A 12,500-nucleotide genomic window follows, 5' to 3' on the forward strand; every position below is an offset into this window, starting at 1 on the left:
TCTCTCTCTCTCTCTCTCTCTCTCTCTCTCTCTCTCTCTCTCTCTTCCTTCTTTCTTCGCCCCTCATTTGGACTGGGTTCATATTTCGTGACAGAGCCTCATAAAAGAGGGAGCTTTGTACCAGACGTTGTCTGGGAGTCCACAGACGAGCTGGGGGGTTGTGGGGGTGTGGGGAGGGAATGGTCAGGTTGTCAGGGGTTGTAAGTCGGGGGTTGTGGTTAAGGGGTAGGGTCAGGGATAAGGGAGGGTTGTAGAGGTTTGTCTCCCAAAGGTTGGGCCGATGTGGGACTGAATGGGTCCCCTGAGAGAGAGAGAGAGAGAGAGAGAGAGAGAGAGAGAGAGAGAGATTGAGGAGAGAGAGAGAGAGATTGAGAAGAGAAAGATTGAGGAAGAGAGAGAGAGAGAGAGAGAGAGAGAGAGAGAGAGAGAGAGAGAGAGAGAGAGAGAGAGAGAGAGAGAGAGAGAGAGAGAGAGAGAGAGGCCCCACACCTCTCCCCCCCAAAGATGGCTCAAACCCACAAACCCGTCCTAAAGAAGAAGATATTATTGTCATATGTCACGGGAGACCAAAAAGGTAATAATAGATCTTATTACCTTTGACTGGACCAAAGCATGGGCAGTAATCCCTCCCCAAATTACTGGTAGGGACACTTTGGCCCCTCCCTCCCCTCTCCAACAGGCATGGAGGATTCGTTTATGGGAAATAAATTGTGGCTTTTCCCTGTTATTGAGTTTTGACATACAAGATAGATTATTATTATTATTATTATTATTATTATTATTATTATTATTATTATTATTATTATTGAGAATAGTATTAGTGCCAGTAATTGTATCTCTTTTTACCATCCCAGTACATACATTTTCATTATCAACTTGACTCACATTTAACATTCTAGCAAAAAAATAAATAAATATATAAATAAATTAAAAATACAATGCAGTCCAGCTCAAAATTGGCAACAGATTGCTTCAATTTTGTCTTAATATACCTGGGGTTCAGTTCTGATGCTGCTGAGTCAGCAGGTTTCCATAGGTCCAAAAAGTGAAAAATCAAGTACTCATTATTATTATTATTATTATTATTATTATTATTATTATTATTATTATTATTATTATTATTATTATTATTCCAGTGATTCGTGAGAATGGCCAGTGGGGCGCCTGGAACTCCTGGTCTGACTGCACTGCAAAGTGTGGCACTGGAGAGAGACTGCGACACAGGTTCTGCGATTCCCCACGTCCCAGGAGCGGAGGGGAGTACTGCGTGGTGAGGATCCCTCCTTGTTTGTTTTTGAACAATGACAAGGATAGACAGTGTTGTCACTCCTACCTCTGTTGGTTGGGCAGGGTCTGGAGGTCCAGACCAGCCCTTCTAGTTCTTGTCACACTTGACTATATTTATGGGTTGCCCTAGAGTAAGGGCATATGAGAGCACAAGTCAGCTCAATCTGAACCAGTATCCAGCAGAGTTTTCATTAACGTCAAATATGATGAATATGCATACATTGAAGTTTTAACTCTTTGCTAATCAGGTTGTCCTCAAGTTTTAACCCTTTGCTAACCAGGTTGTCTAAAGTTTTAACCCTTTGCTATCCAGGTCGTCCAAAAGTTTTAACCCTTTGCTAACCATGTCATTCTCCAGTCCTCCATTCATTTACATGTTATTTACACGACCATCTGTTTGCAGGGAGACTCAGTAGAGTCCCTGCCCTGCGAAGGCATGGACTGCGTGGAACCCAGCCTGTACTCGCCCCCAGCATCCACTCCCGGAGGGGAGAGGTGCAGTTGTGGATGCACTCTGGAGCTGACCTTGGGAGTGCCCCTCAACATCACTGCTTCTGCAGCAGATTGCACGGGCACTGCTGTGTGGCTGTTTCAGGTTGATTGCAATACTCTGTTACAGTCTTTTCCTGTGTGGTCAATGCTACATTTATACTTAAGCAGCTGTCCACACACAGACACAGTGACATTACATAATCTTAAGCTTTGATAGATAATTTGAGATAAAATGGTCTGCTGTATGTTAATTTTTAAGTAGTCCTTGTTAACAGAACTTCATTCTTTTCTTTGTGTTTCCTATAGGTTTGATACCTACTAGTAGGACAGGATTTTATTAATGATAATAAGAGTAAATGTTGCTTTAATATTAACTGATTATTATTATCACTATCATTATTATTATTATTGGCAGTAGTAATAAAAATTGCAGACATCCCACCCTAATCAGTGCCCTTTGTCCGAGACATCTAAAACGTCCCAACCCACTTTCAGGCCTCCGAAGGAGAACGCGTCACTGCCGAAGTAGTGTGGGCCGTCCTGCGACCTGGCACCCAATGGCTCAAACTCAGGGATGGGGACTCCTTGTCCTCTCCTCTCCTGGTGCGTCTGCCGGGTCCCAAAGCACTGAATTCCTCCCCCTCACCCCGGCAGCTGTCCCAAGCCCCTCCCCAGACATCCATAGGCAACAACCTCGTTCTAGAATTCCGCTCCGATATCAACGTCACTGCGGCCACCATCAACCCAGCAGCTTGGGGGTTCTTTGTTCGCGTTTCCTCAACAAGTAGGTTCACGCCTGACTGGCACTGTCTGACTCCTGTGCGGCTTTCGAAGCGAAATCAGTAGTCGCACGAAGGTTAAATAAGGATCCCTCTAGCTAAATTCACATGATTGGTGCTGTCATTTTGTCAGAGTAAGCACTTACCGTATAAAAGGCAGAATAATTGTTATACTGTTGTATTACGTAAATGAAAAATTAAGGAAATAAAGTTCAAGCAAGTGATATCAGCCTAGAGTTTTGATCACTGCTCCTGTGAATGTACAAGAACCAAGGTTAAAGTGACATCAGAAACTGATGATGTAAATAGGTGTGAATAGCTATAGCATATTACTGGATTATGTATTCTAGAGATTTTTAAGTTGGCCCCTGAACTAATTCTTGATCTTGTTTTCACAGCGGAGCTTCTCGCAACTGCAGCTGGCACCCTGGATGAAGCAGCTCACAGTGGAATGTACTGGAAGCTATTAGCTGGGATGCACATAGCCGCAGTGGTTTTCATTTCCGCCTTGGTTGCCGCCGTAATAGTCTTAGCCGTTTACAACTGGAGGCGATATCGCCTCTACAGACGCGCCAAGCTTATCCCAGAATCACCATACATAACACCTCCCAGCACTCCTTCGAGGGAGGTGGCAACGGGATCATCAACGCTCACCCTAACCGAAGTTATATCGCTCAAGTCCATGGTGTTCAGACCAAAGATTCCTGTGTCGTTACCTTTGAGACGAAAGGGAAGCACGTCGTCCTACTCTGCTTTAGATGAAAGACCACCCGAAGAACCACGTCACTCACTTCCCAATTCTCCTTTCCTCACCAGACGAGCTGTCACGCCATCCACCATCAGAAGATCGTCTTCACAGCTCGGACGTTTCTTGAGGAAAGGCAATGGCAACTTCAAAAAGAAGAAGAGAAGGTTTGGCTCCGTTGACGAGTTAGAGATAAGGTGTATTTCTCCCATTCACGAAACTCACAAGGAAGAAGAAGGAGGCGGAGACAAAGAGGAGACGGCTGAAAACAAAAATAAGAACGGGGAGGACGACTCGGCAAAATACAAAGAGTATCGCAAGTCCCTGATCGGAAGCGACGCGAAAAGACATCCGCCTGCCGCATAAACTGGTGAAAGACAAGATGAACCTGGAACGTGTTCGGAGGAGTGCCATATCAAGGTCCAACTCGAACGCCACGATGAGAGGTGCGTCTTCCGTCTCGGACATATCTGTCAATGGGACCGACACTGAGATGGAGTATGATTATTATGATTATGACATGGACAACGCATCAGCCGTTCCAGGGTCACTTTTTGGACTCGACCCATTGTTGTTAGCATGGGTGCCCCCGTTCATTCCGATGGACGAGTGTACTCCACCAAATGAGGGCATACCACTCGACGTCATTGTGAGAGCGTCAGTCCATGAGGTGGAAGGGGAAACAGTGACGCCCACAGCTGAGCAGCCAAGTCGCCCGAAAGTGCTCCCTCTGGAGCATCTCAACATCCCTCCGACAGAACCACCTCTGAATTCCATGCAGACGAGCATTCGCTCAGAGGAGGCTAATGACCGAATAGAACTACAGGTCAAGGCTCCAGAAGAAACGCCAAGTCAGACGTGTGACGATGATCCCACGCCCACCACAGAAGTCTGCTCGAAAATTCTCAACTTGGATGAATTCCAGTTTGCAGACGACACTGATGAAGATGAGGAACTGAGTGATTTATAGCGCTTCGAGGACACATGCCTTGTTGTTCTATATTTCCACTTAATGGAATGAAAGTGTATTACTGTGAACTTTCACCCAAATATATTTCACTGGAGTAGTACGAGCAAGCTTGGATAACATTGTAAATAGGACAAGAAAAGCATAATTCTCTTTATATTCCTCAAATATTTTCTAACATTCAATACACAAGATATTTTGCAACGATATTGCATCGAGGCTTTACAGAGTCGTTAATTTATGAGTGTGCTTTTTTATTAATGTATTTCACTGTACAGTTCATCTAAAGATTCAATTCACTGGATTTCTGCTATTCACTCATATTTAAAGACCATTGTATGAAATGAATTGACACAATGTTTTTGTGAATCACTACTACAGTACAGTTAATGTTGCTGATCATGAACAGGGCACTTACTCTGAAAATTCATTAATGGGAGAAGTACTCATTCTAGTACCACAGCTGATTGCAAGTAGAAGCAATGGAATAATGTTGGACTATTTTGTTTGCAGGTAAAGTCATTTCATTTATGGAAAATGAAAACAGCTATTGAGTTTTACAAAGAAGAATTTTTACTCATGCCAACGATTTGGATGCTTTACGTACTAGCTATTTGTAGTCAAGTTCATTCTTGGAGTTCTCAGAGGTCATGACAATACTGGACTCTTGATGCAGCGTCCCTTTGGTCCTTAGATGCATTGCTTTCCATTTTTACCCTTCACTAGTTCCCCCTGGTCTATTCCCACCTTTGAGCTGTACAATATTTATAACTTTATTCAAAATGAAAGCCTTCTGGAGGGACTTAAAAGTCTGCAAATGTAACTCAGTGTTCTCATTAACTTACTTTACACTGACGAAGATAATTTGAGGTCATTAGATGCTTAAAGGTTTATTGTTTAAAGTACTGTACTTTTTAATGGTTTTATAATTTGTTTTGCATAAATAATTAGGATGCTAAAGGGGAAAAGTTGTCAGTTTGCATGTCTTTCTTGACATGCATATGTTGCATTGCATTGTATATTGCTTTCCATGAGATGGACTACATTGCAGATGTCATTCTCAGACTGATTTGCCTTGTATTAGTCTTTTCATTAATTATGTTGGCTAGGTCCCATTTTCTTTATTTATCTAATTATTTACAGGAACAAACATAGGTTTGTGTATTGTTCTTTTTGGTAGTATGCGTAATTATTTATTGGACCGCTGACAAACCATCTGACTGCTTGGTTAAGCTCACTGACCTCTCAATTTGCTGTACTGTTTGACTTCATAGTATATCATATGACCTCACAGTCTAGTGTCTGACTTCATTTGACTTCAAGGTAACCCATTTACTCCTTAATCATTACTCCTGAACATTGACTTCCCACTAAACGACTGTACTTTATTTGCCTTCTAAATACACCATGTAGCACCCTGCTATACATTCACACTCATAACACACTAAGGCAGTCCCCAGTTTACAGCAAGGGTCTCGTTCCCAGCGGCGTGCCGTGAGCTGAAAATTGCCGTAAGCCGAAACATCATAATTATAACGGGAATAAACAGCACTTACAGCGCCATACTTGCCGTAAGTGGGTTATGGCACCGTCAACCCGGTAATGGCGCCGTAAAACCACTTACGGCACTGAAAAATCAGCTTAACGGTGCTGGGAGCCAAGCGCCGTAAAGTCGGAAACCGAGACAGCCGTAACCCGGGACTGCCTATATCTGATTTCTTAATAAGTCAATCTGCTTTATAACTCACTAACTTAATACACATTATCAGCCAGTATCTGACAGATGTAGTCAGTTTATTTTGAATACTCATGAAACCAAAGAAAGCCGTAATGAGTCGGCGATATGTTGTCGCAGGTTCCCCCAAGAGAAAAGACAACTCCTGTGATACTAGCGATGGTGTTATCATCACCATAAAGCCAAAGATAGTGAAAGGTTACTTTAGGGGATTGTACTTTGTAGGGCAGCAGGCTAGCTGAATCTTTGTAACCAAAGATAGTGAAAGGTTACCTTAGGGGATTGTACTACATAGGGCAGCAGGCTAGCTGAATCTTCTGGTCTGTTTTAGCTACATACAGACTGACTTTAAATGGTTGACAAAACTTTAGAAATCAAGACTTAACACAAGAAAAGTACAAAGATATGAAAAATTAATTATTAAAAAGGTTTAGCAATGACTCTTCAACTTACATGCGCTGTAATGTATTGTATACAGTCCACTGTATCAAGTCCAGCACTGCTAACAGTGTTTAATGCACTTGTATCTTGAACACTACACTGTACTTTTAAGTCCAAATAACAACTTAACACAACTTTTTTTAACTACTTAACTGCATGTAACAAAGTTGAAAGAATTGAAGTGAGAGATGGCACATGCATATATATTCTCGAGCAAATGTTTGCGTATTGGAGGCTTGTAAATATGGTACGGCTGGCATACACTAATGTTTGAGCAAATGCTTGTATAGTTTTAAGTTTGTAAGAAAAGCTTGTAACATATGTATCCTTATTACCGAGTGATTATTTATACAAGTTTGTAAGTAAAGGGTAGTGTGTATTCATACTAATGAGTGAATGTTTGTATCTTTGAAAGCTTGTAGTGGATGTATCCCTATTAATGAGTGAATATTTATACTTTTAAAGCTTTGTGAATCAGGAGTATATCCGTAGGGGAGGATCTGCAGACCGTATGTCTTACAGTTACATCACTTCTGCAATTTATCCATTCCTTAACTGGGCACTGTTGTGGCATATTTGCCTCCAGTGGTCCATTAAGGGTTGTATCCCCTGAATAATCTGTGACAGCTGTGTATTTTTCTGTGATATGTAGACATCTCGACATTCCATCTTGTGTCAGTGATCAAAGCTACTCAGAGAAACTCTTTCAGCTCTGTGATATGTGAATTGTGTTCTGTTATCATCCTTGTCTGTTTATTTTTGTGATTTTTGTCAAGTTGTGATTGTGGTAGATGATAGGAGTTGGTTTCTGATATCAGGAGTATCTTCTGCAGCCACTGAATGGGACAAGATTTGTCTTGTTGGTTTATGATTTCAAGAGTATTATATTGTAGCCACTGGACTGGGCAAGGTTTGTCTTTGTCTTGCATCTAGATCAGTTATGAAGATTTGGTTTCACTCTGTACAGTCTCATGTCACTGTGGGTTGTACAAAGAATGAGGTGCCCTTTCATCAAGAACTGTTATAAATATGAGACACTATCAGGCACTTTGTTAACTGTGTACATGTATACTTTTAAGTATTTTCTGTTTATTTTGTCACTGCTTGAAGCATTTTTTTATACAGACACAAAACACTGTTTGAGTGTGGACCAAGTGAATAATTTCATTGTTGTTTAATTTGGTTCTCAGGCTATCTGTACTTGAATGGAATCAGTCTATTCTTGGAGTAACCCCAATGCCTCAAGTCAAGTCAGGTCAGGTCTTTTGTAGGTTAATTGTTATGTCTTTCCTCTAAAATATGCTAAAACCTTTATTGATGGCTTTCATGAGACACTTTTGTTATTAGAACAAAGGCACAATAGCCATTGCACATAGAGTTACTTCTTTCTTTTTTTTTTTAGTTTTTCGCATTAAGCTTCAGGCTCTGTATCTGAAAGACTTGTTGTTTCTGTGTTCTGTACTGTACAGTATTACAGTACAGCGCAGTGCTGTACAGAACAATATGCCCATGTATTATATACTTGTACTTTTTCTCCTGACACTGGAATGAATACATCTGATGCTATAAGGAATCTGATGTGTATGGCATGTATATGAGAACTTTTCTGTGAAGTGAAGGATGAATGTTTAAACAGAGGACTGGAAAACCAACAGACATTAGGATGCCACTGACATAATGTTTGAAATGAGTATTTTTTATCAATGTGTTGTGTCTCTTTTTCCCTCATCATCATCATCATCAACTTTTGTCAAAATTTTATGCATTATTATTGTATATTCTCCAGAGGTTTATCTCTTTCTCTGTAGCTTGTGGAGTGCCCAAGGTCTCCTTGACACTTGAGGTCCCTGAATATTTAAACACTTACAAAGTGCATTGTTAACAAGATATCTTGTTGGTCATATTAGGTTCAAGCACTTAATTATTTCCTTATATTAGTTTTGTTTGTTCATGCTTCCATGTGTCCTTCCTAATCCTTGTTCTTTGTTAACTATGAAGCAAGACTTGTCATTTTCTATTCTTTATTTATTTTAGGCTTTGTATCTCTTTAGTTTCCTGCAGTATGTGTTTGCAGTCAGTGATTTCATTTTTGCTCACCAGTATGTGAGGTTTATGTGATACTGAACAGTTGTGTTAAACTTGGGAGGTAATATATATTAATAATTTTAAAAGACTGAACACTACCCATAATAAGTCTAATAGGTGACTGAGTCAAAGGTCAGTCCCTGCATCTTTTTTCTGGAGAATTTTATTAGTTGCATCACATATAGAGTAATGTGGCAAGCCAAGTAGATGGTAAGTCCCATAAATGAACAGCACTCTACTCTGACTGTGTCTAGATGTGGTGCCATCATCATCTGTAGATGGAAGGTCCCGTAACTGAACTACACTAATGCAATTGTGTCTAGGTATGTTGCCATCATCATCTGTAGACAGTAGGTCCCATAACTGAAACACACTAATGCAGTTGTGTTAAGATATGGTGCCATCATCATCTGTAGATGGTAGGTCCCCATATCTGAACAACACTAATGCAATTGTGTCTAGATATAGTGCCATCATCATCATCTGTAGATAGAAGGTCCCATAACTGAACTACACTAATGCAATTGTGTCTAGATATGGTGCCATCGTCATCTGTATATGGTAGGTCCCCATAACTGAACAACATAGCTGTAATTGTATCTAGATATGGTGCCATCATCATCTGTGCTGTTTCACATAGATCCCTGTTAGACATTCACCACTACTTCTACCCTCTAAAGGATAATATACAAGGGACGCTGCATATCTGAGTCTCCGCAGAAGCGTTGCTTCATCGTTTCGAGATCACGCGACGACCTCATCCACTCCGCGAGCCGGCTCTCAGACATCCGCAGTCGCATTGTGGCATGTTCGCTTTCGTGTTACGCCTTATCCGATGAAACCAAAGTTCAAATGCTTTATTATAATCACATTATTAGTCACATACATGCATATCACAACTACGTCTATAAGCGAACTTTTGATACTGTGTTAGCGTAGGGTTAGTCAATTTCTTTCTCATCTTGCAAGGTCAGGATATTTCTTGTACTTGCTCCATTTTGACATAAAGTCACATTTTTCTTGGGTGTATGTTTCTGTGCCTTCTTTCAAGAATGAGCTGACTTCAGCATTTTTGTTGCATGGCGAAGTCATTCATCCCTAAGATGCCACGTCCATAGGTTCCTCATACAAACTCCTTTGTAGGATGTTGTCACAGATTTGGCATTCTTTGCCTCAGAGATCCTTCTACCAATTTGTAATCATCCAGCCTCATTTGCAAGAACTTCTGCCACCAGTTGGACATTCCTGGGTCCAAATATCCCTCTAATCCCTTTGATTTTCATGTGTCTTAGGAAAACACAGAACCCTTCAAGAAAAAAAGGACCCCAAACACAAAATTCTTGCTAAAAATACTTCACTGACCCCAGAAAACTTGGGTGCTCAAGAGAAAGTTCTGACAACTCTGAAAAAGTTTAGTCAGGGAGTCTATAACATTGATCATCTCTGAGAGACATTGTACACAGGTGTTTAGTTGCTACTGAAAGCATAGCTGCTTTTCTTCACAGTTCTTATTTTGTAGTCTTTAATATGTCAATCTTAGTCAACGGTATTTGTGTATTTAATGAATCCTTATGCATCTGTTTTACAATCTTTCAGGTCTGTTGTTGATTGTTGTAAATAGATTGTTCTTTTAATGGTGCAGCAAAGTCAAGAGGTACGGTTTTCTAAGCCTTCAGATTTTTATGTACAATCCTTCTCCCCCAGTGATGTGTAAAGGTACAGAACTACTGTATTTATCCAGGGAACTAACTAACAATTAATACTGTATTCTCTTTTACATATAATTCATGAAACTAACAGATTTTGTAAATACTGAAGTCATGCACCTTTTAATTATAAATTACAGGAGTCCTGAAAGTTATTTTCAGAGATAACACACTTCTGACTTGCAATTCCAAACCACTGACATCAGTTCTGAATTCTGAACCCATTTCCAAATGAAGGCACCTTGACGCTAGTCTTGTACCCATAGGGGCGTATCGCCTGCAGTCTGCTTGCTGTGGCTTACTGTGAGCAATCCACCTGCGTCGCTTTTGGGCCTTTGACTTGACATGCGTTTCCTTTGGTCTGTGAATCATGCTCTCTGTAGGGAAGTGTACCGCTTACAGTGTGCTTTGCTAGACCTACTGTAGATGGTACTAATGGCTGACAGTGACACTTCAGCCTCTTCAGGATTATCATCCTCCAGCCTTTGCACCTTAACAAAGAAATCCTTCAGCTAGTCTCATTATACTAGCTGTCCAACACCTTGAACTCTGCCAAGCATCCTTGTTTCAAGAACAAATTCTTCAGGTCAGCCTAAGGACAGGCCTAGTGTAGGATTGCGATGCAGTGAAAACTTCAAGCCCTTTCTTGAAATCTAGTCCTTTTGCACCTCATGAATTGAGAAATCCTTCAGCTAGTCTCACAATACCAGCTGTCCAACACCTTGAACTCTTTCACACATCATTTGTTCAAGAACAAATCCTTCAGGTCAACCTAAGGATAGGCCTACCGTAAGAGTCCTTTCCGAAAACCTAGTCCTTTGGCACTGCATTTATCAAGAAATCCTTCAGCTGATCTTGTTCAAGGACAAATCCTTCAGGTCAGCCTAAGGATAGGCCTACCGTAGGAATCCTTTCATGAAAATCTAGTCCTTTTTGAGAGCTATACTTATGAGCTACACAAACACTGTAGTTATTCAGCACACCTATGAACACTTTCTACTCAAGAGCTGGGAGTCCTTTTACTAAAAGTGTACCATATTTTGGTGTATAAATTCCATCGTATTTTTAAACAAACGTATCGATGTCACAAACGTTATTTTTCTTCACAGTCTGCTAGGCTAGACCTATATTTGCCATTGTTTAAGGGCCAAGAGAGAGAGAGAGGGAGAGAAAGAGAAAGTGCAAAAAAGAGAGAGAAAGTGGAAGAGAGAGAGAGAGAGAGAGAGAGAGAGAGAGAAAGGTTTAACTTATATAAACACGCCTGACAGATTAAATGTGAAATGATTCCTGTAAGTGTTTTATTAACCTTAATTATAATTCAAGAACTCATTTTGAATAAAGGTATATATATGCCCTAATGTGGTTTAACTAGTATCCAGCCCTGATGGTGTTGTTTATAGACTAACCTCAGAAATGAAAAATGAATAGACTTGCACGATACCTTACGATAGTTTGACTGTTGCTTTAGCAAACCTACAGAAATGAAAAATGAAAAACTAGACGGGATATAAAATAAAAATTTCTCCTTGGGGGAAACAACTAGGCCTAGGCCTAGCACTTTGTGCTAACTTGAATACTGTTAAAAATTGCTTTTTAAAAAAATAAAAAGTTAATAAAAAGGACACAATCTGACAGAATGCATATAGAAGAACGTACTCCTTTAGATTTCCCATATAGGAATCCTAGGGAAATCCTTCGTAGGATATTAAATAATAACTCCTTCTTGAAACCAGACCTAGGCCTGGCACTGTGCTAATTTAAATACTGTGAAATATTATTTAATTAAAAGATAAAGTTAAAAATATATATATGATAGGAATTTATTCCTTTAAATATCCAAAACGGAATCCTAAGCGGATTCCTTCGTAGGATATTAAATAAAAAAAGTATATACCAGGGACTCATCATAGAAAACGAGCGCTACCTAAGACTTTCTATTCATAGAAAACGAAGAGAATCTAAATTAAAGGATAAACTTAAGTTATTTTGACTTCAGTTCCCAAACCCGTCTTACTTTCGGGTTAAAGAACTTTTCCTTTTGAACTTGACCTGAAGAATGGAACTCTCGAGTTCACCGGCGTTCACAAAGGAAGTTCTGGGGTCGTTGAACTTTTAAGGAACGTTCTTGCCTCTTGGAATACGGCTTAAAGTAATAAAAGTGTTATGAAATCAAAGTTTTTCAAAGTTGATTTTCGTCGGTGGGAATTGTATGCATTTGTAAAGGGGCTGATTAGTGAATTAGACAAATGAATATAGAAAAAAT

General features: G+C 40.1%; 1 protein-coding gene and 1 long non-coding RNA gene across 2 annotated transcripts in view; one reads left to right on the top strand and one right to left on the bottom strand.

Annotated features, from left to right (window-relative positions):
* Positions 1 to 11,525, top strand: part of gogo (golden goal) — a 98,610-nt gene extending 87,085 nt beyond the window's left edge. Inside the window, 5 exon segments of the mRNA XM_067127787.1 lie at positions 1,137 to 1,270; positions 1,691 to 1,882; positions 2,275 to 2,563; positions 2,957 to 3,645; positions 3,647 to 11,525. Of these exon segments, the coding sequence (XP_066983888.1) occupies positions 1,137 to 1,270; positions 1,691 to 1,882; positions 2,275 to 2,563; positions 2,957 to 3,645; positions 3,647 to 4,273 (1,931 nt within the window). The 3' untranslated portion in view covers positions 4,274 to 11,525.
* Positions 1 to 12,500, bottom strand: part of LOC136852885 (uncharacterized) — a 422,752-nt gene that overhangs the window by 252,918 nt on the left and 157,334 nt on the right. The window lies entirely within an intron of this gene.

Source organism: Macrobrachium rosenbergii, chromosome 26, assembly GCF_040412425.1.
Source record: "Macrobrachium rosenbergii isolate ZJJX-2024 chromosome 26, ASM4041242v1, whole genome shotgun sequence".
Lineage (NCBI taxonomy): Eukaryota > Metazoa > Arthropoda > Malacostraca > Decapoda > Palaemonidae > Macrobrachium > Macrobrachium rosenbergii.